The following is a 27,696-nucleotide window of genomic DNA, read 5'->3' as shown; positions in this document are numbered from 1 at the left end:
TCTTTCTTCCTTTCCTTTGGCGCAGAGGCAGTGGCTGGAGCCGGGCCCCTGCGTGCTTGCCCCAAGAGGAGGGGTGGATTACATGCAATGAATCCATGCGTCATAAGGTTGCTTCCCAGGGCTCTGGGGAAGGAGAAGACAGCAGGACTGGCTCTTGTGCTGTAAATAGTGCTCTTCTGCAGCTGACCAGCGGCCGGGGGCTGATGTGTGCTGGCCTCTCATCTAGTCCTGGGAGGGCTGCTGGCTGGCTCAGCAAATGGAGCTCAGCGTGACAACACCTGCCTTGAGGTGGTGGGCAGGCCACCGACTGATGATCCTCTGCTGCCCGCAGGCTCCAGGTATGCCACATCCCGCACTGCTGCTGCCTGCCAGACGCCCCTCAGTCCTGCCCCTCCTCCCTTCCCTCCCCTTCTGCTGCTCCTCTCTGCCGGTCGGGTGCATCCATTTCAGCTTTCAAACCCGCCTTGGCGTCTGCCTTGGCCCCACCGCAATTAAACTGGACCAGCAGCCGCTTACCTGCCTTCCCTGTGCCAAGGGGTTAATGCAGCTGCAGAGGGCTCTCAGAAGCAGCCGTGGAGCTCCTGGGCTCTGCTGCAGCAGAGCCTGCTCTGCCTGTTCTTGGCTGCAGGCAAGCCTGGGCAGCTACTTAATTTCTCCCCCCTCCTCGAGTAGCCCATTTTGCTGATCATCTGCAGTGTCATGCCAACAGTGTCTTAAATCCCATCGTTTCCCTTTTCTCCTCCCCTCACAGCCTTGCATAAGAAGGGCAGAGCACGGCCTCTTCCTTGCCCTCGGGTTCCTGTTTTATAACCATTGCCTTCTTTTCCCTCCTTTTCACCCTGACCTTGACAGAGTGTTAAAATGCTTCTGTTTGGTTGATTGTTTTTTGTTTGTTTGTTTTTTTAAGTTCAGATTAATAAATAATAAAACCCCAGCCAGCACGGATTCCTCCTGGTCTGGTCTCTCAGGGAGGGCAAGTGGTGAGTGGGGATTTATTGCAGGTGGGAGGAAGGCGGGGGTTGTGCCAGCTCGGGGGTGTGATTGGGAAGAGTGGCCTTTCCCAGTGGGAGTTGACTGCATCCCTGTAGCACCCCATCTCTCCTGGAGCAGGTAATGTGGAGGGTTTTGTGGGGGGGATTCTGTTTTGTTCTGCAGGAGGGCAGTGAACCTACCAGGGAGAGAGCACTCACTGCCTTCCTGCAGCGTGTTTGCAAGTGCTGCCACTCACCCAGGGACCGGGTCTGTTACAGCATTGCCTACCCGAAAGTTTAGTCTCTGCTCTGCACCCCTTGCCCCCAGCTTGACCTGCCCCGCCCCAAGGCTGCCCCTGCTTGTAGACTCATGGGGATTTTTGCCCCAGGATGCTCAAACTACGCCTTGCTTTTTGAGTCCTACATCCCTCCCACCAGGAGGGTTCCGGGAGCCCCCGTGGACCATCGTGTCCTGGAAAGGATAGGAACACAGTGAGGACGCGCTGTGGAGGGGGAGATCGGGCTGTGCTGGGTGCAAGCGGATCTGGGGACGGACAGCCTGTGTCGGAGGATGGGAATGGGGGCTCGACCCCAAACGGCGGGCACTGCAGGGTGCTCCCACTCCTGCCGGCCACACCACTGCCTTCTTTACCCGCCCCCCCCCGTCCTTCTCCGAAGCGGCGTGACCTTAATCCGAAGCGACCTTGAGAGGCGACGGCTGCGGGGCGTGCGGGGGCCGGGGGCGTCCCGCGGGGGCGGGGGGCCGGGAGCAGACTCGCCGCCCAGGCGCTGCCAAGGGGCGGGCAGCCCGGGCAGCCCCGGCCCCGTGCGGCCACCGGCGGTGAAGCACCCGCGGAGCGGAGCGGCACCGGAGAGCGGGTACGGGGCTGGGCGCCCGGTCCTCCGCGCGGGAGCCGGGCGTCCTGCGGAGGGAGGGGGCGATGGGTATGGGCCTGCGACCCCCAGGCTCTGGGACCCCCTGGCTCGGGCTGCGCTGCCCCAGAAACGGCTGCACGGTCGGGGTGGCGCGGGGCGGCAGAAGTGCCGGCGGTTTTATCTCCTTTGCCTTAAAGTGTGATTTGTCCCTCTGAGCCCTGAATCCCCGGGAGTTTGCTGCCCCACCCCGAAGCCCCTTATCCGTTCCTCCTCTCGCCTCCCAGCCCCTCTGACCCGTCACCTGCCGGCTGATTCCTCTGCGTGGGTCAGGCTCTGTGCACCTGTGCTGCGGCGTGTCCCGGAGCGGGTGGGCTGAGCAAAGCCTCAGAACACGGGCAGTCTGTGGGCACACTGAGGCAGCAAGGTGTCGGAGCGAGGGGGCATTTCTCCCTGCTCTGGCAAGGCCACCCCTGTGGTGGCCAGGGGGACAGTTTAATTCTGCCAGGGGACTCCGCACTGGGGTGGCCGGGGGGGCGATCAGACTCACTGTGCCTCCAGCTCTGCTACGGCCTGTCACCAGCAGGAGAAAAGCTGCGGTGGCTCAGTGTGTGCTGGGGTAGCTGGGGCTGTTTCTGGCAGCAGGCAGCCACCCTGCAGGAAACTCTCGGATTGGGTTTCTCCGTACCCTGGCTCCCGTCCCGCTTGGCTCGATAGTGTAACTCAGACTGGGGCAAGGGGGCCTGCATGGGGCCAGGCTATGCCGGGCTTGGGGCATCTCTCACACAACGGGAAAGAGCAGAACAGTTGTGTCCGTGCATCCACGTTCCTTATGCTGGAAAGGTTCATCACTTCTTTGCTGCACGTGTGGGGAAGGCACTGCTCCCTGGTTGGGGCTGGGCATGCTTAGACTGTGCCTGGAGCCTGGAAGGGATAAGAGGATAAGAGCAGTTTATCTCCAAACTCTCTGCATGGTTATGGGCCTGAAGGCCACAAGCTGCTCCCTTGCATGCTGCCACCTTGCACACATGTATGTGCAAAGAAGACAGACCTGTTGGTGGCACCGAGCCCATCTCTGTTCCAGTCCAGCATCTCTCCCTGCTTCTCCAGCCTCAGTGTCTCTCCCTCCATTCCAGCTTCCCCAAAACATCCCCCTCTCCCTCTCCTGCTGCAGCACAGGGGCTGCAGGGCAGGTGGGCACCTGGAGCTGAGGCCCTGCAAAGCTGGCTGTGCTGGACTGGGTGCTGCCAGGAGACAGGAGGGTGCAGGCAGATGGGTGACAGAGGTTGTCCCCCTTGGCTCCCTGCAGGCCACGGGGTGCAGAGGCTGAGAGCGTGCCAGGAGAGGGCTGGGTGTGAGGCTCTAGCTGTGCTAGACAGCATCAGGGCACCTACTCTGCAGGGCACAAGAGGAGCATGATGCCACCCCCCCATTTGTGGGTGCAGGCACTCCAAGTCCTGGGTCAGTGGGTCAGTGCCTCCCAGCACATCGGATGAGGGGAACGTGGGCACTGCAGCAAGTCCTTGCAGTCTGAGCCCTGCAAGAAGGGCCAGTGGTGGGCACACACAGCCCCAGCACTGAGCACTGCTGGGATGGCACCCCAGCTGCTTCATGTCTCCAGCAACGTCTGAGGTCCCCAAGAGTGTAGACAGACAGTCCTCTTGTGCCCTGGTGACAGCCAAACAGCCACTGCCAGCCCCATGGCTAGTGTGTCCCCCAGGAGTGGGGCCTTGGCCCCTGTGCTGGGGATCTGCTCTGCTGTCCCGACACTGAGCAGGGGATGGCTGCCATCTGGCCCCGGAGCCCACAAGGGTCTGGCAGCTGGGCTTGGCAGCTGCCTGCAGGCTGACGGCACCAGCTATTCCTAGCCCCACACCACTGGTGCCTGTGCTGAGTCAGGGGCCTGGGCGACGGCTGCCACCCCTGCATCCTGGCACAGAGCCTTTGCCCCCAGGGACCTACTGCATCCAAATCACAGCCCGCTAGCTGCAGCATCCACTCCTCGAGGGCCCAACTCCAGCACCTGGGTGACATGCATATCCAGCAGTTTGTCAGTCTAATTAAAGTATCAACAGCCTAATCAAAGCCGTATTGTTCCATGGTATTTATAGTCCCACTCACTGCAGTGCGCTTCCTGTACAGCTGTGGGTGCAGTCACAGCCCAGGGTGCTGGTATTCCCTGGGGACAAGGGGCTGCAGGAGCTGAGGGTCATTCCTCTGTGCCCCTTTCCTTGCTATCATGGCTGTGCCTCTCCCTTACTTTCAAATCTGCTGGTTGGGGTCATGTCCCAGGTGGTGGGGGCTGTTCTTGGGCACCCCCAGAGCAGTTTTTCCTGTCTCTAGGGGCCACTTCTTCCCTGGGACCAGTGACCTTTGAGCAGTAGGGCTCTGGTACCTGCTGGGCTGTGGAGCGTCTGCTCTCACAAGTTTTTCTGTTTTCCACCAACACCTTTTGAGCTCTGGCTTGCCGGTAACAGAGATTAATATTTCATGAGTACGGCGGGGTGAACTCGACACTTAAGGAAGGCAATGACCCAGCAGGAGACAGGCGCAGGTGCGCTCACACACGGGCAGGGGCACACACACCTTGCACACACGTGGGTACGGCCGGACGCCCCTCGGCAGAACTTGGGCACAGTGGGGGGGGACTGTCCCTGCTCCCCCCACCCACCTTCTTTCTTTCCTCCTCAGCATCTGTCAGCGTGGAGAACGCAGAGCCATGGCATCGCTGCTGTGCAACGCCCGTGAGTGCCGCGGTGGAGGCGAGGTGCAGGGCAGGGCACTGGGCCATCCGTACTTATGCCAAGGCAAATCTGGCCTGTGGGTTGAGCTTACCTTGCTACACTCAGGAGCATACCTACCTCACCATGGCCACTGGGATTTGGGCTTGGCAATGGCAAGGGTGGATGGGAAGGATTAATGGGGAACTACCTTCTGCCCATTTTGTGGTGAAGGGAGTTTATTTGGGGTCCACCCCTCCTCCCTCACAGATCAAGGGACCACATGGGGTTCCAGAGGCAAGATGAAGCAAAATATCAGGGCACAGTGCCTGGATAGCCCCACTTTTAGTGATGCAGCCCATGCTGCCCCCAGGCATCCAGCTCACAGACACACTGGAGCAGATGCAGCAAGGGACCCTGATGCGCAAAGTCAAGTCCAAGAGCTGGAAGAAGCAGCGTTTCTTCAAGCTGCAGGATGACTGCATGACCATCTGGTACCAGTCGAAGAGGACAGGCAAAACGGAGTCTGCCTGTGAGTACTGGCTTCTGTGTGTTGGCCACAGGGCCATTAGTAGGGTTTACAGGAATGTGAAGGTATGGAGATTCTTGAAACCATCCTTGCTAAGAGTGCTGGGGCATTCAAGAAAGGCTATGCATGCATATGTGGTCTCTTCTCACCCACACCTCTCCTTGAAACATCCTGCCTCCAGCAGGATTCATGGGTCAAAAGGGATGAGTAGAAATTGCAGCTGATAGAAGTGGAACCTCTGGACTGCCAGCGCAGGAGTAGACAGACAAAGTGGCTGATGGCAGTGATTGACTGGATAGCTCAATGGTTAATGGATGGATGAGTAGCTCAGTGGGTGGATGAATGGATGGATGAGTGGAAGAAGGAATGGCTGGAAGAATAGGTGTCTGTGGGCAGTGCCCCTTGCCCTGTGGTCCTTGTCCCCCACAGACAGGTGTCCCCTCCCTCTGCTCCAGTCTCCATCAGTGATGTGGAGACGGTGCGGGAAGGGCACCAGTCAGAGGTGCTGCAGAGCCTGGCAGAAGAGTTCCCCCCTGAGCGCTGCTTCACCATTGTCTTCTATGGCCGTCGTGGCAACCTGGACCTCATTGCCGGCTCGGCCGAGGAGGCGCAGTGCTGGGTCCAGGGCCTGCGTCAGCTCATCGAGGTAGCCACCACCATGGACCAAAGGGAGAAGATAGACCAATATCCTTCCTGCAAGCAACACTCTGCCTCCCCCCACCCAGTCATTCCCCCACCGCAGATCATTCCCCAGGCCCTGCATCTTCAGCCTTGTCCCAGCATGTGTGTAGCTGTTCTGTCTCACCATCCGCATCAGTGCAGGACACAGAAAAAGGAAAAGAGGCCCTCTGATGCTCCCCAGCTCCATCTCTCATAGCCAAGGTCCTTTCCCTTAACATTTGCCCTGGTTTCTCTCACGTGGATTCGTGACTGGTTTCAGAAAGCTGACAAGAATAAGGATGGACGTATGAACTTCAAGGAGGTACAGCGTCTCCTCAAGATGATGAATGTGGACATGAATGAGGATCATGCCCTGAGGCTCTTCCAGGTAAGCACTGCACCCAAGAGCCTGGAGGGGCTGTAGGGGCTGGAACAAGCTGCACAACACCTCCATGCAAAAGGCTATGGTCACTTTATTTTGTCCATCCATCCATCCATCCATCCATCCACCCATCCATCCATCCATCTATCCATCCATTTGTTCACCCAACTACCTGTTTACCCACACAGGCATGCGCTTGTTCATTTTTCTGTTAAACCAACCAGCCAAGGCAGCTCTTCCTACCATTCATTTGTCCATCCAGTTGCTTATTTGTCTACCCAGCAAACAGGCTGCCTGATTTTTTTATCCCTCCCTCCCTCCTTCCACCTGTTTGTCCATAGACCCATCTATGGACTCATCCACAGATCCATCCACCTATCAGTCCACCCAACTAGCCCTCCATCTCCCCATCCATCCATTGATCGGTGCCTGCCACTACCACTGGTGTGGAGTCTCTCTGCCCTCTGTTTGGGAGAATCCCCCCCAGTACCTTAGGTGGCCAAGACACCCCATTTTCCCCCATTTGGGTGCTGAGGGAGCTCCCTTGCAGGATGCCGATAAATCAGAGTCTGGGACACTGGAAGGGGAGGAGTTTGTGCTCTTCTACAAGGCTCTCACGCAGCGTGAGGAGGTGCTGAGCCTCTTTCAAGAATTCTCTGAGGATGGAAAGAAGCTGACGCTGCTGGAGCTGGTGGATTTCCTGCGGCAGGAGCAGCTGGAGGATGAGGGCGCAGAGGAGATGGCCATGGAGCTCATTGACAAGTATGAACCATCAGAGACAGGTGAGAGCTGGCTCTGACATTGGCTGTGCTCTGCAGGAGGGCAGGGAGAGGTCTGAGACTCAGTCCTATGGCAGGAGCACTCCCAACCCCATTCTGCTGCAGGGAGGACACAGGGGGAAGACTTATGATGGTGTGATGTGGGTGCAATTCCACTTTATTTGGTTCATTCCTGGACCATTTTGGTGTAGAAGGTTGACCAGCCATAGTGTGCAAGCTCCAGATTTGGGGTCCTGCCTTTCCAAGGTTACTACCCTGGATCATCTCTTCCCTTGACCCAGCCTCTGGCAGCAGCTGTGCTGACCAGGTTGGAGATTCCAGGAGCCACCAGCAGCCCTGTTTGCCCTGCCCTGTCTCTTCCATGTCCCTGGCTGTCACTGAGCCTCCCCTTCCACCTGCAGCCCGGGCTCGCCATGTGTTGAGTGCTGATGGGTTCCTCATGTACCTCTGCTCTCCGGAGGGCTCCATCTTCAACCCCCATCACCGGGCACTGTGGCAGGACATGAACCAGCCACTCTGCCACTACTTCATCTCCTCCTCCCACAACACCTACCTGATAGAGGATCAGTTGCGGGGCCAGAGCAGCATCGAGGGCTACATCAGGTAAAGGGGCTGCTCCCTTCTAGCTGCCTTCCAGCACCCTCCTGTCCCAGTGCTGTGCCCTGGGCAGCAACATGGGGCAAACCCAGAAGCTCCTTTGCTCCTCTGTGGTCCAGCTCTCCTCTGGCCATGCCACATAGTGCTCAGCAAGGGGAATACTGAGACCAGTTCTACCTGCCCCGCATGCAGCAGCATCCACACCCTGGATGGGTGTCCCCATGTCCCTATAGTGGTGACACTCACAGGCAGAGGGGAACTGGTGCCCTGGCCATGTGCGGGGTCCCAGGGGTGACAACCCACCCCCAGGGCTCTGAAACGGGGCTGCCGGTGCCTGGAGGTGGATTGCTGGGACGGGCCGAATGGGGAGCCCATGGTGTACCACGGCCACACCTTCACTTCCAAGATCCCCTTCCGGGAGGTAGTGAGCACCCTGGGGAAGTACGCTTTCAAGGTAAGGCACTCTTCCCCAGGTGCTGGAGGTTGTGGGTGGCCCTTGGTGTGAGCAGAGATGTGGCTGCAATTGTCCCACGGGGTAGTGATGGGTCTCTGGAGCGGGATGAGTGCTGTGGTTCACACAGCTGGTGATGCAGCAGGACTGTTCACTCCACGGGAGAGGAGGGTGGCTGTGTCACTTTCCAGGGGACAGCACTGGGGTGTCTGACCTACAGCCTGTGCTGTGCTGTGCCAGGGGATGGGGGCTCACGCAGAAGGTCTCTTGGGGGTGCAGGGGTGAGATGGGGCCTAGGGGATGCAGAAGTGAAATGGGATATGGTGGGTAATGAGGGATTGGAGGGGTAAGAGGATCTTGAGGCGGGAAACAAGAAGACACAAGGAGCTCCATCCTGGCACTGGTGCCAACTGGATAAAGCCCTTGTGAGAGCTCTCCAACCCCACCAAGGATGATCTCCAGCTGTGCACATTGCTCCCCAGACCTCGGACTACCCGGTGATCCTGTCCCTGGAGAACCACTGCAGCATGGAGCAGCAGGAGGTCCTGGCACAGCAGCTCAAGGACATCCTGGGGGAACAGCTCCTCACCACCACCATCGACGGGCGTGTCCCCAGCCATCTGCCATCCCCAGAGGTAGGGACAGAGCACAGCTGTGCTGGGCATTGCTGTCCTGTCTGGGAGGACAGGAGCAAGGAGGTGGTTCTGCTGTTCAGAGAACAGGCCACCTCTGTTCCAGCATCATCCTGTTCTACTGGAGCATGCGATGACCCTGTGTTCACAGAGGTGCCAAAACTGTCCCCAAAGTTGTCTCCCCATGCCCTGCAGAGTCAGACAGAAGGACAGAACCCTCCTACGTCATCCCCTCCTGGGTGCTGAAGGGAGCTGGTGGTGCTGGCCCCCAGCAGTGCAGGATCCCAGGGGAAAAGAAGCCCCATGGAGGAGCTGAGCACACTAAAGTGCCACTCTATTCCCAATCCCACAGGAGCTGAAGCACAAGATCCTGCTGAAGGGAAAGAAGATTGGACGGCTGGAGGACATGCTGGAAGGGCCAGAGGATGAGATGCCCGATGTGTCTGACGATGACAATGGGGCAGAGGCAGAGGAAGAGAGGCGGAGGGCAAAGGTGGGTGGCCCAGGCTGGGAGTGCTGAGCCCATGGACATAGCTTAGGGCTGTAGAGAAATTCTAGTGCCTGGAGGAGAGACAGAGATGGCAGAGATAGATCAACAGGCAGGGGGAACAGCGTTTTCTGCCTCTGGCCATGCCAGCCACCTCTTTGCTGTGGTGGCACCATGTTGGGGGTCCCCTCATTGCTCCGTTCCTAGCAGGAAGGCTGCTCATGGGTGGGGATACTGCCACATCCCAGCACACCCCCAGCTGCTCTTGTCTGTCCTGGCTCTACAGCCCATGGCCTGGGTGAGTGCTGGTGGATGATGCTGCCATCACCCAACATGGCTCTGCCTTGCAGAAGGACAAAGAGACCCTGGCACAAGCATTGTCCGACTGCGTCATCTACTGCAAGAATGTGTCCTTCCGGGGCTTCCAAGAGGCCCGCAGCCATTCCCGGCCCTCTGAGATCTCCTCCCTGTCTGAGGCCAAGGCCAGGAAGCTCATCCGGGATGCAGGTGAGACGAAGGGGGCAGTGGAACTGGGGGACTGGGGTCGGGTGGAGGGGGCAGATGGCTTCCTCGGGTGTAGAGCTAAAACCTCCAGACACCAGGGGTGTGGTGTGGGGGAAAGGGGGTCCAGTTGGGCTGTACTGTGGGGTTTGGCTCAGGTAAGTGATGGTGGGGGGTTATTGGCTTAGAAAACAAGGCAGGACACCTGGATTCCTGAGAGGGGAGAGGGATGCAAATTGGTGGGTGGGTAGGGGGGTGGATGGATGGATGGATACATACATGAGGGGATGGGTGGTTAAATGGATAAAAGGATGAATGAAAGTATGAATGGATGAGTAGATGAACGGGTGATGAATGGATGGACAGATGGATGGGCAGCACATGTGGTGGGTGGCTCTGCAGGCCAGGGAATGACTTCACGAGTAGCCCTCATGCTCTAGGAATTTCCTATCATTTCCTAGGAAATGAGTTTGTCCGCCACAATGCCTGGCAGCTGACACGCATCTACCCCAGTGGGATGCGGACCGATTCCTCCAACTACAGCCCCCAGGAGATGTGGAACGCCGGGTGCCAGATCGGTATGGCTGGGGGGCATCAGGGCTGTGGGCTGGGGAGATACCGCAAGTCCTGTGCCAAATCCCACCATCGACACCTGTGTTAGTGCCAGCTACAACCCCAGCTGGAGCCAGGTCTGGCTGCCAGCTTTTGCTCTGCTCTGGGGAGTCTGGGGGTATCCAGGCATCGGTGCCTTATCCCCCTGTGCAGCCTCGCTTCTCTCTGGCTACGGGGACAGGCTGGTTCTCAGCTCCAAGCAGGGCATGGTGTCTCCAAACTGCTCTGAACCCTCTTCCCTGCCACCTCCCTGCAGTGGCCCTGAACTTCCAGACAGCTGGCACGGAGATGGACCTGTGTGATGGCCTCTTCAGCCAGAACGGCTGCTGTGGCTACGTGCTCAAACCACCCTTCATGAGGGATGAGGAGACTCTCTTCAACCCCAGTGACCCCAGCAGCCGGGAAGGCCCTGGCCCCATCACCCTGACGATTCAGGTACAGGGCTGAGGAGAGATCCCAGGGAAGCTGTGACAGTGTCCTGGGGCTCTGTCAGTCACAGCCAGATGGGGACTGTTGGGCAGTGTGCTGGAGCCGAGTAGCCTCACAATAGATTGGTTTGGCTGCTCCCCAGCTCATGGGGTCCATGCCCCTACCTGCAGGTGATCAGCGGGCAACAGCTCCCCAAAGTGGCCAACAGCAAGGACGGAGCCATCATCGACCCACTTGTGCGCGTGGAGATCCATGGGGTCCCTGCGGACCAGGCACACCAGGAGACAAAGTACATTGAGAACAATGGTGAGCCCCACAGTGGTTCCAGGGACCCTGCTGTGCCCAGGCACCTCCCCTGCCCTCCCTCACCCTCCCAGCACCCACTCTTCCTTCCTAGGGTTTAACCCCCGCTGGGATGAGACACTACAGTTCCAGCTCCATGTGCCTGAGCTGGCCCTGGTCCGCTTTGTGGTGGAGGATTATGACAAGACTTCCAGGAATGATTTTGTGGGCCAGTTCACCCTAGCCTTTGCCAACATCAAACCTGGTGAGTGGCTGCTGCCCAGTGGTTTTGGGGGCCCAGCACAGCCCCGTAAGTGTGTCTGGGGCTCAGCTGGGTGCTACAGAGGGAGATGTGGTTGCAGTCAGCCACAGCCTTGCTGTACCCCCTGCAGGATACCGCCACATCCATCTCCTCTCCAAGGATGGCACGAGCATCCCGCCCTCTTCTCTCTTTGTCCATATCCGCATCACCGAGCCACCTGGCCCTGAACAGGACTGAGCTCATGGGGTGAGCAGCACCCAGATGGAAGCCATACAGGCGGCCCTGAGTGGCTGGGGCCGCAGAGCCAACCAACTTGCCCTCTTGTTGAGCTGTTTCGTGTCATCCCTGTGTTGTTGCTGCTGTGACCCCCTTTGCAGTAGCCTCTGAGGACTGGGAAAAAGCACTGACCTGCCCTTTCCAGGTTTGGAATGCTGTCCCCCATGCCTGAGCATGAGGTCTGTGTTGGTGCAGTTCCCTGAATCCCCCCAGGCACCCTGTCCTGGCCTAAGGTCACAGCTTGGCCATGGGGAGGAGGAGAGATGGTGCATGGCCTGGCTCTGCTGCAGGGGCTGGTCCCCCACCAGGCAGGGGAGCAAGGCTGGAGCCAAGCAAACCCCAAGGCTGGGCAGAGCTGGGAGAGGAGTTGGTCCTCACTGCCCCTGATCTTGCAGAGCCCCATTACAGCCTCTGGCCCCTACAACCCCAGATTAGCCCTTGTCCCATCCTTTCTTGGTAAGCAACCTAATAAATTGTTCAGTGACAGACAAGCTCAGGTCTGGGTGCAGTGGTGCTGGGGAGAGACAGGGAGCTGGGCTTGTGCTTGTGCTCCTCCTCTGTGGGCACCTGGCCCACTGTTCATACAGGGTTCCAAACAGCCCCAAGAAACAATATTAAAAGGAGCTGAGTGATTCCTTTTATACAGTCACATATTTTACAACCCATATACATATATGCCTATACACACACATACATCTCTGCAGGAGGCCTGTGCCACCAGCGCCTTAAAGCAGTCAGGACTCAGCCTCACAGCGATGTGCCATCCTTCTCTACAGCGCATCCTCCTTCCTGCTCCATCCCGGGCAGCCCCTTGGCCTGTGTTTCCCTCTGCACAGCATGAAGGTGGACGGTGTGTGTGCTGGGGTCCTTTCCCACCCCCTGGCTTGGGTCAACAGCCCCATGCTCAGGGTGATGCCGCTGGATGTGTTTGATGACCTGGAACTTCTGCTTGGCCTTGTAGGGGCAGTAGCGGCAGAAGAAGGGGTGCTCGTTGGTGTGGGTCAGGTAGTGGTGGCGCAGGCCGGCCGCCCAGCGGAAAGCCCGCCCGCAGGCATTGCAAACATAGGGCTTCTCCTCACTGTGCTTCTTCAGGTGGGTCTTGAGGAGGAAGCGGGTCTTGAAGGCCTTGCCACACTGCTCACAGATGAAGGAACGGGCCTCCTGGTGCCGTGTCTCCTTGTGAACCCGCAGGGCGTCCGCACGGTTGGTGCAGTACTCGCACTCATCACAGCGGTATGGCTTCAGGCCTGTGGCGACAGGGAAAGGGGTGGCACCAGAATGGGGGCACAGTGCTCTCCATTCCACGGGTCTCACTCTCCCTGCAATACAGCATCAGTTCCCAGGGACTTTGCCCTACACCCCATTGTGTCAGCAGGCACACCAAGACTTCCCCTTTCCAAGGCAACAAATAGTGACTGGGGTCTGCACCACCCCAACTTCCCTCCCACCTGAGGGCACTGTCCCCAGCCCACTGGCACAGGAGAATGTGCTGACCTCCAAATGTTGGGGGTCCTCCCCTGCCTCCAGCTGGGCCACTGGTAGCAAAAGAAGCAGGGAGCTGGGGTCCCTGCAGCCCCAACACCCTCCCTGGTGCTCCACGGCCTGTCCCCATTAGCAGCACTCACCCGTGTGCTTCGTCATGTGGTACTTGAGCTGGTTCACCCACTTGCACTTGTAGCCGCAGTCGGGGCAGAGATATTTCCGCTCTTCCTTGTGGATCCGCATGTGATACTGGGCACAGGGCAGGAGGGTGGGGTCAGGATGAGACCACATCCGCTGCCCTGGGAATGTGTAGGGCTCTGGGATGCCAGTGAAGGGCTCAAAGACAGCTCTGGCATCTCCAACTGTGTGGGGCAAGGAGGGCTGTGGGCTTGCCTGTCAGGCTATGGGCAAGGGCGAACCACAGCAGGATTGGGATGAGATGCCCGTACTGCTGAGCTGCTCTGTCCCAGCCCGTGGAAAGCACAGGCTTTGCTCCCTAGTTTGTTATTTAAGACAAAGTCTGGGTTAAAACCCAACTCAAGCTAGCCCTGAGTTGAGCACAGCCTCACCCAGGTGGCCCCAGGGGGCTCCAGCTCAGCCTGACCATTAAAAAAGTCAGTATTTATTTTAGCAAAATCAGACTATTTTCCCTCCATTGCCCCATGCCTGGCCTTCCTGTTCTAGGGAAGGCCCTTTACCACGCATTAGGATGCTAATCATATATAGCAATGATGGCAGGGTCATGATCTGCTTGCAAGGAAGCTGAGATTTCACTACACCATTTCTAACTGGCATCACAGAGCATGCTGAAGCCAGCAATCAGCCTAATTTGGCTTCGAGTGGTGCAAGGATGCATCCAGAGAAAGACAGAGATGTCATCAGGAAAGGGAGTGAACTTGGACAGCTGCCTGCCTTCTTGCTTTGTTACAAAGCCCCCTTCTCTTTAAACTGCAACAGCAGGGAAGAAACATAGTTTTATACAAGTTTTATCCACTCACTTCTTACTATTGTGTGAGCCACTGAAGAGGACAGAGGATAAAACCTCCTCTTGGGAACTTCTTCCCCAAATCCCCATGTCTGGATGCCCCTCTAGTCATGTAGATACAGTAGGATATATTCCGAAGCAGAGCTCTCACCTTGAGACGTGAGGGGTCGGCGCAGGCATATTTACAGAGATGGCACTTGTAGGGCTTCTCACCCGTATGGATGCGGATGTGCCACGTGATCTTCTGCCTGTTCTTGGTGGTGTATTCGCAGTCCGAGCACTTGTACAAGCGGGTGCCCCCGTGGCCCTTCATGTGCTGGTCAAAGACAAGCTGATGGCGGCAGGCGAAGTCGCAAAAGGGGCAGTGCAGGGGTTTGTCCTGGGGGGAGGCTGGCTCATGGCTCTCCATATAATGCCGCACCAGCTGCTGCCGCTCCTTGGCTGCAAAGCTGCACAGCTCACAGCGGTGGCTGAAATGCTGCGTCTTGTGCTCCTCCAGTGCCTCCCGGGTGGCAAAAGTCTCCTTGCAGGTGCTGCACTCGAGGTGCGGGTGCTGCTTCTGCACGTGGCACTTGAGCGTGGCCTCGCTGTGACACATGAAGCCACAGCGTGGGCAGCCATAGGACACCTTCTCCTCGTGACGCCGCAGGACATGCTGCTTGAGGGCCGTCTCGGAGCTGAAGCGAGCCTCACAGCGGGAGCAGGCAAAGTTGAGCTCGCCATGGTGGCAGCTGTTGACGTGGCGGGTGATGTCATTCTGCAGGTAGCTGCTGTAGTCACAGAGCGGGCAGAAGTGGGTGGGTGTCTTCTCGTGCACCCGCAGGCGGTGGATGCGCAGCTTGGAGTTGGTGCCAAAGGTCTGGCTGCAGATGCCGCAGACGATGCGCCCCACGCCGGTGTGCAGGGACTGGTGGGCCTCGAGGCGGTAGCGCCGCGTGGTGCTGAACTCGCAGTAGCGGCACTTGTGCGGCTTCACCCCCTCGTGCTTGATGCGGACGTGCTGCCGCAGGCAGCGGGCCTGCTTGCAGGTGAACTCGCACTGGCGGCACTGCAGCTGCGGTCGCTTGCTGTAGTGCTTGCGGTGCAGCCTGCGGTGCAGCTGCAGGGCTTTAGCCACCTTGGAAGTAAAGGGGCAGGAGGCACAGCGGAACTCACCCAGGGTCACACAGCCCCTCTTCTTGTGCGTCTTCATGGCCCGTTCCTGGTGGCAGGTGAAAGGGCAGCTGGGACAGGAGAAACGCCTCCTCTTGGGCAGGGTGGCTTTTGAAGGGGCCACATCCAGTGGGAGCTTACTGGGCTGGCCTGTTTCAACATTGGCTAGGTCCCCCTCAGGGAGCTCGGTGCTTTGGGATCTGTCCTCCTTGGGATGCATGATGTGCTTCTCAGCACAGTGGCTTTTGAGGGCCCGCTGGGAGCGGAAGGCCTCAGGACACAGGGAGCACCAGAACTGCTCCAGGTTCCGGCAGCCATCCTCCACGTGGGAGGTGATGGTGGAGACACGGGAGCACACGAAGGAGCAGGCATTGCAGTGCAGCTTCCCTCCCTCCAGCCGGTATTTCTCTAAGGGTTTCCCAGGCTGGGAGGGACCAGCAGCTCCACCTGGCTCAGGTCCATCCCCTTGCTGGGGAGGCTCTTCTGCTACCTTTATGCTGTCACCCGGCAGGGATTTCTCAGGGGCAAGACAGCCTGATACCTGTTCTCCAGCCAAAGGACTGCCTTCTGCCTGTGTTTTATCAGGCAGCAGTTCAGCTTCCCAAGGGCTCTCAGCATGCCCGAACTCCTCTGAGTGTCCCTTCTCACTCTCCCCTGTTTCGGTACCATTATCACCAGGCTGGTCAGCAGATTGGCACAATCCAGGTGACTCCTGGCTGGCTGGTTTGAGGATCTTGTTGTTCTTCAGGAGAACTGGGCACTTCTTGAGGAGGTGAGTGTTGAGCCCCCGTTGCTGCTTAAAGCTGGCGCCGCACTCATGACACACGAGCGGGGCCCGGCGTCTCTGGCAGCTGGCTTTGGAGTGCAGAGACATGGACTTCTCCTTCCGTGTAATGTAAGAGCACTTCTCACACTTAAAGACCTGGCTCTCCGACTGCACCACCAGCATCTGTACCCTGCCCTCCAGCACCAGTGTCTCTGCCTGCTCCTTGTCCTGCTTCCGAAGAGCTTTCAGCACGGACTCTGAGCCACCCCTGGCATTGCCACTTGAGGTGACCACCTCCTCTGGGACAGGTGGGTGGCCTTGCTCAGGTGTCTTCAGCACACTGAGCCAGGCCTCTGGCAGCTTGGCTTGGCTGGTCCCTCTCACCTCAGTGTCTGCCACCAGCTTGTGGTGGTCTGAGCATGACCTCTCAAGGTGGTCCATTGCCTGCCTTAGAGTGTCTTTTCCCTGGCTGTCTCCTGCCACTACACTGTGCTTCAGTCTCACCACATCATCTTCCTGTACATCTACTTCCTCTTCTTCAAAGTCTGGTGTTTCTTCAAGTGTATTGCCACTGTTCTCCAAGACAAGGTCATCCCGGGAACCCAGCATCTCAAAGGCTGTGGAAGGCTCCTTGCAGGACATCATTTCCATGCTCTCTGACTGTGTCACACAGGCTTCTCCAGTCAAATGCACCAGAAGGGGGTCAGATGAGACATTCAGTGCTTCCAAGTGCAAGGTGCAGCTCTCTGCCACATCCTGAGAAACACTGAGCTCAGCTGAGCCTGTGACAGTGTCTCCTTGCACGCAGCCATCTTCCAGGGCATTGCCAGCAGTTGGACAGCTCTGCTCCCCCTCACTCACACCTCTCTCTGCCACACCACTGCTCTCTCGTGGAGTGGTATCCTGCCCAAGGAGAGGTACCACAAACACTTGCTGGTAGCCCTCTTCTCCCTGGGACTCCAGCTGGGATGGCTTCGCCCTTGCCCACTGCTCCTTGCCAGCAAGAGGGGAACTGGCATCCACATTCAGGGCTGTGCCAAGCTCGTAGCTGAAGAGTGCCTCAGACGAACTGATCTCCAACTCCTTGCTGGCATAGTTTTCCAGCCAGTCCTTGTCACCGGGAACATAGCCATGAATCTTACGCTTGTGGAAGAAGAGGCTGGTGTTGCTGAAGGTGCAGTACGAACAGAGGGCACAGCGAAACTCCTTCTGCTTGGTGTGCTTGCAGTTCTCATGGTTCAGCAGCGCCTGCTTGTACTTGGTCTGGTAGGTGCAGTACTGGCACTGGAAGATGGGCACCTGGTAGTTCTGTGAGTGCTTTGCCTGCATATGTTTCTGCAGCTCATACTTGCGCTTGCAGGCGAAGCCGCACACCTCGCAGATCAGACTTTTGCCCTGGTGCCGCAGCTTGTGGCTGCTCAGCTGGTCAGCACGGTGACAGCGGTACGAGCACTGGTTGCACTGGTACCTGTGGGGACAAGTAGAATTGGTCAGGCAGCACGAGGAGCCAGGACAGGCTGAGCTCCATCAGGCATGCTGAGCCCTCCCTCCCCATCCCAGAATAACGGGGAAGGAGTACTGTGGGGTTTGCCCGATCTGACCTTTGGCATCCAAGCAGCTCTTACCACAGGCAATTCCTCCCTGCTGCAGCCCTTGGCACTGCAGTGCTTTATACCCCCAGCCTGGGGATGGGAGATAAGATTCCCCAAGGTATTCCATACAGTGAACGTGTCACCCCCACAAATGTACCAACAGCACTTCCAGCATCCCTGGAGGCAAGCTAGACCCAAAGAAGTTGACAGTTTGGCAGTCTTGAACATGCTCAAGTGGGCCTTGGCCCACAAACATCAGCAGAGCCCAAGAACCCAAGTGCAGAGCTGCACCTCTGAGGTAATACACCTCCTCGGTGGCATGGAGACACCAAAAATAGCTTTGTTTCCACATCACCATACTGGCAACAACCTGCAAGCTCAAAGCCCAGATTTCTTATGTTCCAGACAGAGCAGGCTATACCAGGCATGAGAAAGTCTGGCACAAAATGCAGCCTGGAGAAGCAGACCCCTGGAGCGAGAGCAGTATTCTCTGTTGTTTGGTAATTTTCCATGGGCCTTTACAATCTAAGCTTCTCTCAGGGCAGCTGCAAAATAAGCAAGTTTCTGAATGCTTTCAGCTAGAGTAGTTGTAACATAAGTATCTAATTTTTGATAACAGATGCTGAACAAAGGCGCTCTATTACAAGCTATAAATGTGCATACTCAGTGGACAAGTTCAAGTGAAGTTCACGCTTCAAATAACCACCAGAGACCAGCAGAAGACCCCTAGTAACCAAAGGAGGACTTCCGAAGAACTTAGAGCTGATTAACATATGCATGAACTTTCTGAGAAAAGTAGTGAATATGTAAGACATTTGATGAATATGTAAAACTGTAAGTAAATATTAGCTATGCTAAACAAGAACAGGGCACACACACACTTAAGAGGAGCTATCCTCCTGTGTGTCCAGTGCTGGTAATAAAGGAATATTTGCCTCCTAATGCTCACAAACTGAGTCTTCGGGGTCTCTTATTTGCCAATTTATGGTAACAGGAGCAGGATTTGGGGAGCCCTGACTAAGCTGACACGGCAGTAGAGGAGGGGGTCTTACCGGAGATCTCCGGTGTGCTTGCGCATGTGGACGTTCAGGTAGTGCTTCCACTTGGTGATGTACCCACATTCGGTGCACATGAAGTTCTTGTCGTTGGAGTGGGTCAGCATGTGCTTGGACAAGTAGCTCACATCCCGACAGGTGAAGTCGCAGAGCTCACACTTGTGAGGCTTCTCTCCTATATGCAACACATGAATACTTTTCAGCATGACAGCCAAATAAAGCAGCATGGCAGGGAAACAAGCTCAGCAGGAGCTGGGGGTGACAGGAGGGGTGGGAACATGCCACAACTTCAGTCAAGTGACATTAGGGTGGCAGAGCCAGTGGTGGGACCCAGGAGCCCTGACCCAGCCCTCCCTGCCTACCCGGACCCAGGACAGGACACCACCCCCATCTCAGCTTGGCTCTTGGGACTCCGCAGCGGACACCCACCAGTGTGCAACAGCATGTGCCGGATGAGCACCCGCTTGTGCGCGGTGGCGAAGGCACACTCGGTGCACTTGTGGATCTTCTCGTTGGCGTGCATCTTGCCCACGTGGTCATGAAACTCCACGGGGTTGAAAGTGGCATAGGGGCAGAAGCTGCACTGGAGTTGCTCGCTGCCTGGGTGCCCCTGCTTCTTATGCTTGCGGAAAACGTGCTTGTTGGAGCAGATGAAGTCGCACTGCTGGCAGTGGAAGGCGTAGTGGGTTTTCCGGTGAGCCTCCATGGCCTCAGCTGTGCCAAAGAGCAGTGAGCAGGCGTGGTATTTGCACTCCACTGCCTTGATGCCATGAGCATCCTTGAGGTGACGGACAAACTCCTTCCGGTCCTCCACACAGTAGTCACAGCCTCCCTGGAAGCAGCTCAGCCTCTTGGGTTCGGCTTTGTGAGTCTTCAAGTGCTCTTTGAGGGCCTGGCTGAGCCGAAACTTCTCTTTGCAGACAGGGCAGGAGTAAACATCAGAGTAGAAGTTGGAGATGTCCTCGTGCATACTGGCCATGTGGCGGTTGAGGGCGTTCTTCTCCACCGAGCTGTAGTGGCAGAGCGGGCAGCGATGGGCCTTCTCGCCTGTCTCCCGCATCATGTGGATCTTCAGTTTGCTCTTGCTGGTGAAGTACTTGTGGCAGTTGGGGCACTGCAGGCTGGGGTCAGGGAAGTGCAGGTGGAGGTGCTCCACCAGGTGCGTCCGCTTCTTGAAGCACCGCTTACATTCAGGGCACATGTGGGTTTTGTAGAGGTACTCGGAGCCCTCTGCAACATCCCCTGGAGGAGCAGAGGAGGGAGAGCAATCAGTAGGAAAAAGATGGAGAGCACAGACAAATGTTCTGTCCCTGATCCAGCTGTACCAGGAGGGCTTATACACGTGTGGTCGCACAGCAGCCACCTACTTAGAGGGACTGTCACCACCTCAAGTCACCAGCACACTTCCTGGTGAGCTCTTTCCAGCTCAACGCTGGCAAAGCACAGCCTATATCAGGCCTGCCCATGTGCCCCTGACCCCCAAATGCAGGCAGACCTTTGCCTAAACCTGACAGTGGGTGTGAACAGGAAAAAGAAGGGACAGATTTGCTTGGGTAGAGGTCGGGGAACAGTGCACTGGTACATGCAGGAGATGTGGGGTTACTGGATGGCACAGGACTCCCAGGTCCCATGAGCCTGACCCACACTTCCACACCAGCCCCAAAGCTGTGCTGCTTGTTCACAACACAAAGCCTGAGCAGCCCCTGGTAGGGCCCCGCATTCCACCTTTGAAGCGGTGTGCCTGTGGCATTCTGCCTTTCTCGGGAGCTGCCTTCCCATCCTCTTTGGCCTCGGCTTCACAGGGGCTCTCGCCATCCTCCTCCTGCGATTCATCCCCACCGCTGTCTGAATCCTCTTCTCCAGCTGATGCTTTCTGCCCCTTCAAGGAGTTGTCCTCGGTACTTGCAGGGTTTGCTGGCCTGGTTTCTGCTGTGCTGGCTTCCCAGCCAGGGTGGCAATTTCCTGCCTCCTCCTGCTCTTCTGCTGCTGCTTCAGTGGGGAAAGACAGAGATCATCACGCTGAAGGAAAGAGGGACCACTCCATCCCCACCATCCCCATACAGGAAAATCTCCTGGCTGAGATGGGGGCACAAACTGTGCTGTGCAGGGAGGAAGGAATGCCCTCCAACCTTGCCCCCCAACTCCTCCCAGTTTTAACTGGGATGCACGGACACAGTCAGCCTCTGCAACACCCACAGCCCCCAGCGCCGCACTCAGCCATACCTGATGGTAGGATGCAGCACTGCTCAAGGCTGTGGGGGTCTGAACTGCAGGGACCACCTGTTTCGGGCATCTTGGACGGGGGCTCTGTGGTGTGGCCCTTCTTGTGCTGCCAGAAGAGCTTGGCATTGGCTGTGACAAAGTCGCAGTGGCCACAGTGGAAGGGGAAGTGTGTCCGGTGGTGCTGCTCCATGGCTGGGCGGCTGGGGAAGAGCAGCGGGCAGGCCCGGCAGGTGCACGACACGGGCGAGGCCCCGTGCAGGTGGCGCAGGTGACTGCGCAGTTGCTTGCGGTCCTCCGTGGTGAAGTGGCAGCCTCTCTCCGGGCAGGGCAGGGCTCCTGGTGGGGCACGGTGGGTCTTGAAGTGCTCCTTGAGCTGGGCGGGCTGCGTGAACGCTTCCCGGCAGATGGGGCACAGCAGGCGCTCGGGAGCAGAGCCTTCCTGTGTGCCAGCTCCAGGCAGCTCTGAGCCCCCTGGCTCACTCTGGCCCTCACTGACAGAAGTCAGCAGTGCCCCAGGGAGTTCCAGGTGCCCAGGAGGGGCCAGCAGCAGGCACTGGTGCTGGGACAGCAGGGAGGCCTCTGGGAAGCTCTGGCCACACCTCTCGCAGAAGTACAGCTCCACCACTTTGACCAGAACCTCTGCAGAGAGCAAGGGGCGAGCATTAGAAAGGGCTTTCACCAGGCCAAGAGCGTAGGACTGGTGGTTCAGTTTCAGCTCTGGACAAGGAGGATAAACCCCTGTTGCCACAAATTATATTTTGGGAACCACAGCCCACCGCCTGCCCAGGATATCCCAGGATATCTCCCATAAGAAAAGGAACACCACTACCCTGGTGACCACGACGACCAGGTCTGTCCTTTTGCACCTTTGAGGCATGCAGAGACGTGAGGCTGGCTTGGCCCCATTCCCAGGGGATCTCCACCTGGTCCCTACTGACAGCCTGGACTCACCACCTCACCCAGCACACAATTCCCACAGCCACTCTCCCCATCCACACCCCCAGCTTGTGCCAGGTCTGCACTCAATGGTGGCACCAGACTGGTGATGCACATGAGGTCAGAGATACGAGGGCACCTGGTGTCCCTAAAGTGCTGGCTGGAAGGGACAGGGCCCCTGGCTAGACCTCTCTCCCTCTGCTGAGTGTCACTGGGCCCGTGCTGCCCTCCCAGCACCCCATACCTGTGGTACTGGCCGCATTGCTCAGCGTCACGTTGCCAGCCACTGTCTCGATGAATATTTCTACATTGCTTCCTTCAGCGTGAGCCCCTTCCCCAGGCATTGATGCCTCTGCCAGCAGCAAGTCCTGGCTGGCAGTCAGCGGGGGTGTCCCAGCCAGACCGGTGCTGGCTGCACCAGGGCTTCCCACAGCTCTTGCCTCTCCTGGTGTGGGCAGGAGCAGCTCAGAGCACAGGGCCTCCATCTCCCTGCTGGCACCCTCAGAGACAGTCACTGCTGCACTCAGTGCCCCCGGGCACTGGCTTGGTGCTGGCCAGGACAGCCTCTCACTCTGAAACAGAAGAAAGAGCTTTAAAACAGAGACAACCCAGAGGCCCGATGGGATTTTGGGGGGCAGCCTGCAGTGCCAGTCCCCAGGCAGGGCGTGAACTGGGGATCTCAACGCTGGTTCCTTTTTGCTGTGCCTCCAGTGGGCCACAAATCGGGAAATCCCCGGTAGACAGGAGTGCAAGGACAGGTGTACCCTCCCCAAAGATGCCTGAGGGCCTCTCCCTGAGCCTAACACCCAGGCTCGCTCCCTGGGTCCAGCTGGGCCCAGCCCCGAGCCCGAGACCACCCCCCAGTGCTGTGCCCGGTCTCCAGCGAGCAGGTGCCCCCTGCGAGTCCCGCCCGGCCGGGCCCCACCAGCCCCGAGTCGCTCACCCCAGGTTGTCCTCAGCCGGTCTCCCCACATCCCTTCACCCCGGGCTGTCCCCGGTCCCCCCCATCCCTTCACCCCGGGCTGTCCCCGGTCCCTCACCCCGGGCTGTCCTCGCCGCCCCAGGGCCCCCAGACCCGGCACATCTCAGTTGTGGCACCGGGCGGCGGAAGCGCCGCCCTTTGTGCCGCTCGCGCGGCCGCTCTGCCCGGCACTCCGGTCCTGCTCTATGGTGCGGGCGGAAGCGGCGCGGGCGGAAGCGGCAGCGGGCAGAAGGAACGCAGGTGAGCGGCGGCGGCGGGACCGGGGGTGGCGGGGGGGTTCCCGTGTGGAGCGGCCGGGCTGGGCCGCTGCTGCGGGGGACGGTCGGTGCAGGTCCGGGTCTCCTGCAGGGGAAGGTGGGGCTCCTGCCGCGGGGCTGGGGGACCCTGCCCACGGGACGCCTGGGAAACAGGAAGGTCACACCTTGTGCTGGTGGAGCTGGAATGCTGCGTGAGGGAGCAGAGCGGGTCTATGTGTCTGCCGAGGGAGGCTCCTCCTCGTCCCCTGTACCTGACAGACCTGCTGAGGGAGCTGGAGAAGCTTCAGGCCCCCTGAGCATGCGGGTGTTATCCAGACATGGAGGTGCTGCTTCCACCGCAGTCGTGTGCCCGTTCCCACCCGGCTCTCGGCTCGGCCTGGAGATGCGCTTCAGCTTTTTCAAACAATAAACCTTAAATAATTGCAGTGCTCACGATCTCTGGTTGTTTAAAGAATAAAACCCTGTAAAACTCTGAGCTTCTTGTCTTGGCTGAAGAAGCAACACATGCTCCCGTGCTTGCTGGAGAGCCTCCAGCTCCTGGCCCCCTCCTGCCTGGCTGGCCCAGTGGCCTGCAGAGAGGGAGGGGGCTCCTGCAGCCAGCAGCATTCTGAACCCCTGGTAATAAGCACAGATGTGGGAGATCCAGATGTGCCAGGCAGCCTTTCACCTGGAAAACTGGCCACGACAAAGGCCAGGGAAATGCAGGTGATCTGTTGTATTCCTTCCTGCCACTCAGTCTTTCCACGCAGGTTGGTTTGTGGAGCACAGAAGCGATGCTGTGGAAAGGAGCTGCTTAACCTCCCACGATGCCCTTTTCTGACTTTGTCCTAGCCCTGAAGGACAACCCATATTTCGGAGCTGGGTTCGGCCTTGTAGGGGTGGGCACGGTCCTGGCAGTGGCTCGTAAAGGGGCCCAGTTTGGGCTGGTGGCTTTCAGGCGCCACTACATGATCACCTTGGAGGTGCCCAGCAAGGACAAGAGCTACCAGTGGCTGCTGAACTGGGTGTCTCATCATGCCAAGCACACGCAGCACCTCAGTGTGGAGACATCATACCTGCAGCATGAGAGTGGGCGTGTCAGCACCAAGTTTGACTTTGTCCCCAGCATCGGGAATCATTTCATCTGGTAAGGGGGTGCAGGGGAAACCAGTGTGGGGATTGAGCCTCACTTTGGCAGTGTGGGGGGCCTGTAAAGGCACTGGAGAGGATCCTGCCTCCTCCCTGGGTCTGGGTTAGGGCGGAAAGTAGCAAGAGGAGCCTGTACTCAGCAGTGTGAAGTGATTTCCTTACCTGAGATGAATGTTCTTGATTGATGAGCCAGGCTGGGCACAACTGGGTGGTGCTGGATCACTGCACCCCAACCCTGTCTTCCCACCCCAGGTATCGCAGGAAGTGGATTCGCATTGAGCGCAGCCGGGAGACGCAGGTGATTGACCTGAACACAGGGACCCCCTGGGAGTCTGTCACCTTCACTGCGCTGGGCACCGACCGGGAGATCTTCTTCAACATCCTCCAGGAAGGTCTGTAGGGGAACTGCGTGGGGTCCTGCTGGGAACAGCCTACTCCCTGGAGATGCCCGGGGCTTCACGGGAGATCCTCTTCCCTGGCAGCTGTCCCTTCTGCCTCTCTCCTCAGCCCGGGAGCTGGCACTGCAGCAGCAGGAGGGGAAGACTCTCATGTACACAGCTGTGGGAGCAGAGTGGCGGCAGTTCGGCTTCCCCCGCCGCCGCCGGCCCCTCAGCTCTGTGGTGCTGGAGAAGGGCGTGTCAGAGAGGCTGGTTCAGGACGTGAAGGAGTTCATCAGCAATTCCAAGTGGTACAGTGACAGAGGCAAGGCTCTGGTGTGGTGTCCTCTGTACCATGTGGGGTGGGGCAGGATGCCTGTGGTTCTCTCTGGAGTCAGCTGTGGAGAGATTTTTCCCTGCTGCTTGCCTTCCCTTGTTGTATCCTCTATGCGTGATTATGTGTGCTCAATCAGCAAAGCCTTGTGGCTCTGGGGGAAGGGAGCTCAGAGCAATTCAGCTGGTTATCCTAAAAGAACACTGTCTTCCTAGGAATCCCCTACCGAAGAGGTTACCTGCTGTACGGTCCTCCTGGTTGTGGGAAAAGCAGCTTCATGTGAGTGTTGCCAGCTGGCTAACGGCAGTTTTCCCAACAGCTGCCTGCTCTGGGGCACAGCAGCCTCAGATGAGAAGGTGTGAATGAGCTTGGGTTTGAAAAGAGGAGTGGACTGTGCCTCGTGTGGTGCCTGGTGTTTTGCTGGCACTGTGACAGGTCAGGGTTACGAGCCCTTTGTGCCCTTGCTTTGCACAGTGCTGCACAGCAAGCTGAGCAGGTGCCCCCGCACCCCCCTCAGATCTGATCCCTGCTGGGAAAGGACACTTCTGCCCTCTCCCCTGCTGCTGGCTCTGTGCTTTCCCACTGTAATTCACCCCTATGGTTTGTGTCCTTCCCAGCACAGCCCTGGCCGGGGAGCTGGAGTACAGTATCTGCCTGCTGAGCCTTAGTGACCACAGCCTCTCTGACGACCGGCTCAATCACCTCCTGAGCGTGGCACCACAGCAGAGCATTATCCTGCTGGAGGACGTGGACGCTGCCTTCATCAGCCGAGACCTGGCCGCTGAGAGTGAGCACTGCCCCCATTTCTGGGCCAGCAGCTGGAGGGAGGTTTGCCGGCTGTACTGGGGAAAGGTTTGGACTCTGGGCTGCTCTGCTACACCAGCAGAAACCAGGAGTGGGCATCTCTATGGCCTCAGGGTCTTAGAGCCTTATAGCCTTCATAGCCTAGGCTATACAAGAAATTTGTGTCCTTTATCCTCAGGCAAAGATCCTTCTCCTGCCTAGCTATTTTCAGTATGAGGGAGAAGGTGGCTTTCCTTCTTGTTCTCTGTTTGGATTTCCATGGGTGCATGTGGGCAGGGGAGGTGAATGTGCTACCAGCCAGGCAGAGGGTCAGCCTTGGAGCAGGGAGGGAGTGGGGAGCTTGGTGTTAGGTGATAGGAAGGTGGCCTGCAAGCCTGCACAGGGTCAGTGGCCGATGGCTGTGATCTCAGACTCCGCTGTTCCAGACCCTGCTGCGTACCAAGGCATGGGGCGCCTGACCTTCAGCGGCCTCCTCAACGCGCTGGACGGCGTGGCATCCACAGAGGCCAGGATTGTCTTCATGACCACCAACTATGTGGACAGGTCAGAGCTGCCCCCTGGGAAGGAATAGGGTGGGTGGCACAGGAAAACCTTGCTCCCTTTTATTGGGCTTTATGTAGGGCTCTTTGAATCCTCCAGCAGGAAGAATGGGGCTTTGGGTTTCCCAAATCCTCCTTTCAGATGCAAATCCCTTGATTGCTAACCAGGATTCCTTTTGCTGGAGCTTCAGATGCTTCCTTGCTGTTCAGAATATGGTTATTCCATTCAGGAGTGGTACCAGCTTCCTGCCCATGGGAGCTGCAGGTTTTGGGGTTGTGGCCATGCTGTGAGTGAAATGCTGGCCCCATGTGCAGCCCACTGGGTTGGTGGGATGCAGCCTGGGCTCGTGGCACCTGCTCAGCCACTGTGCTATGGCAGGCTTGGCTCACTCCAGACTGAGCTGTCCTAGGGGGTTGTTCAGAGGTTGCTTATGGGACAGAGATGGGTAGAACTGTTTCACAGGACTTGTTTGTCCTTCTCCAGAGCCAGCCCTTCCCTTGCTCTCTCTTTTCTTTTGGGTTGATTTCTCCCCTCAATCTCCCCAGGGATGAACCTGCTCCCTCCCTTTTACTGTCTCACAGTTCACAGCACTTTGCAGATAGGACACGGGCTGTGCTAGTGTGGATGGGGGGTTCCTGCAGGACCCACCCTGCAGAGATGCTTTGATCAGGTTTTCCAGGCCCCCCTGTGTCTCTTGACAGGCTGGACCCAGCCCTGGTGCGTCCTGGCCGTGTGGATCTCAAGCAGTACGTGGGCCATTGCTCCCACTGGCAGCTTTCCTGCATGTTCCAGCGCTTCTATCCTGAGCAGCCCCTGGCTGCAGCTGAGCGGTTTGCAGAGCAGGCACTGGCTGTCTCCAAACAGATCAGCGCTGCCCAGGTGCAGGGCCACTTCATGCTCTACAAGATGGACCCTGAAGGAGCCATTTCAAACATAAGCTCTATCCTGCTGTGACCCAGGGCCAGCAACACTGAGAGGACTGGGACAAAGATGTGACCATCCCAGAGATGCCATGAAGCTGCCCAGATGCACAGGCCAGGTCTCTGTTCACCTTTACCCCTCCAATGCCTTGTTTTGGAGAGTCAGAGCTGCCAGCCTTGCAGCAGGGAGAGGGAATCAGCTCTTGCTGCTCCCCAAATTTGTGTGCTACTGCACCAGCCCTGCTCACCAGTGTGTGCCTCATGTTGGGATTTCTGTAAGCTGCTAACGCTCCTGGATGTGAATCCTCTTCCTTGTGGGTCAGCCTGGGGGTTTCCTTGGGGCAAGATATTGGGGTGCTACACTGCTAAAAGCTGATGTTTTTTTAAAGGACAACGGTCTCACTGGTTTGTGAATATCCTCTGTGAAATGCACAACATGGCTCTTGTCTCTCTGGTCCCTTTTCGTGATAGTTGCCCCACTTATCCAGCTGCTGGTTCAGAGCCCTCCTGACCAGAGCCTGGCACAGCCAGTACTGCAAATCCAGAGTGTTTCAGAAAAAAAGCAGTTCCTAAGAGACAGCTGGTTGTCCCTAGACTCCAGGCTGGTGCCACTGTTCCTGCCCTGATGAGTTGTGATGCCAAGCCGCAGATCTGCTTGGATATCATTGCTCGGTGGGCATGACCGTCCCTCCTGCCAGAGATGTGGGGCCCTGGAGGTAT

General features: G+C 57.9%; 3 protein-coding genes across 9 annotated transcripts; 2 read left to right on the top strand and 1 right to left on the bottom strand.

Moving 5' to 3' along the window:
• Positions 1 to 911: 911 nt before the first annotated feature.
• On the top strand, positions 912 to 11,967 carry PLCD4 (phospholipase C delta 4). 4 transcript variants are annotated; one of them, XM_027636504.1, is made up of 16 exons: positions 912 to 980; positions 4,536 to 4,588; positions 4,938 to 5,096; positions 5,549 to 5,739; positions 6,034 to 6,141; positions 6,686 to 6,917; positions 7,316 to 7,517; positions 7,821 to 7,965; positions 8,445 to 8,597; positions 8,947 to 9,087; positions 9,432 to 9,588; positions 10,044 to 10,160; positions 10,451 to 10,629; positions 10,794 to 10,929; positions 11,021 to 11,170; positions 11,298 to 11,967. In XM_027636504.1, the coding sequence occupies exons 2-16, from the start codon at positions 4,564 to 4,566 to the stop codon at positions 11,402 to 11,404; spliced, it is 2,202 nt and encodes a 733-aa protein (XP_027492305.1). In that variant the 5' UTR covers positions 912 to 980; positions 4,536 to 4,563; the 3' UTR covers positions 11,405 to 11,967. The 4 variants fall into 4 exon arrangements, with proteins under 4 accessions (XP_027492305.1, XP_027492303.1, XP_027492304.1 ...); XM_027636502.1 differs by having other exon boundaries at positions 5,549 to 5,777; positions 6,012 to 6,141; XM_027636503.1 differs by lacking the exons at positions 912 to 980; positions 4,536 to 4,588 and adding an exon at positions 4,596 to 4,611 and having other exon boundaries at positions 5,549 to 5,777; positions 6,012 to 6,141.
• Positions 11,968 to 12,064: 97 nt separating this feature from the next.
• ZNF142 (zinc finger protein 142) lies at positions 12,065 to 22,779 on the bottom strand. Of its 3 annotated transcripts, none has more exons than XM_027636488.1 (9): positions 22,675 to 22,779; positions 21,879 to 22,206; positions 20,699 to 21,337; positions 20,201 to 20,464; positions 18,905 to 19,717; positions 18,473 to 18,650; positions 14,062 to 17,296; positions 13,069 to 13,174; positions 12,065 to 12,690 (listed from the first exon to the last, which is right to left on the bottom strand). In XM_027636488.1, exons 2-9 carry the CDS (start codon positions 22,117 to 22,119, stop codon positions 12,191 to 12,193), a joined length of 5,976 nt encoding a protein of 1,991 aa, XP_027492289.1. In that variant the 5' UTR covers positions 22,120 to 22,206; positions 22,675 to 22,779; the 3' UTR covers positions 12,065 to 12,190. The 3 variants fall into 3 exon arrangements, with proteins under 3 accessions (XP_027492289.1, XP_027492291.1, XP_027492290.1); XM_027636490.1 differs by having other exon boundaries at positions 20,378 to 20,464; XM_027636489.1 differs by having other exon boundaries at positions 20,201 to 20,461.
• A 12-nt stretch (positions 22,780 to 22,791) lies between these two features.
• Positions 22,792 to 27,431, top strand: LOC113943992 (mitochondrial chaperone BCS1). 2 transcript variants are annotated; one of them, XM_027636508.1, is made up of 8 exons: positions 22,792 to 22,856; positions 23,623 to 23,999; positions 24,254 to 24,393; positions 24,509 to 24,703; positions 24,928 to 24,991; positions 25,330 to 25,499; positions 25,942 to 26,059; positions 26,758 to 27,431. In XM_027636508.1, exons 2-8 carry the CDS (start codon positions 23,680 to 23,682, stop codon positions 27,008 to 27,010), a joined length of 1,260 nt encoding a protein of 419 aa, XP_027492309.1. In that variant the 5' UTR covers positions 22,792 to 22,856; positions 23,623 to 23,679; the 3' UTR covers positions 27,011 to 27,431. The 2 variants fall into 2 exon arrangements, with proteins under 2 accessions (XP_027492309.1, XP_027492310.1); XM_027636509.1 differs by lacking the exon at positions 22,792 to 22,856 and adding an exon at positions 22,883 to 22,941.
• The last annotated feature ends 265 nt before the right edge of the window (positions 27,432 to 27,696 follow it).

The sequence above is a fragment of the Corapipo altera genome, unplaced genomic scaffold (genome assembly GCF_003945725.1).
Source record: "Corapipo altera isolate COAL_440 unplaced genomic scaffold, ASM394572v1 45, whole genome shotgun sequence".
NCBI classification, from domain to species: Eukaryota; Metazoa; Chordata; class Aves; order Passeriformes; family Pipridae; genus Corapipo; species Corapipo altera.
This window is presented reverse-complemented; position numbering and strand designations above follow the sequence as displayed.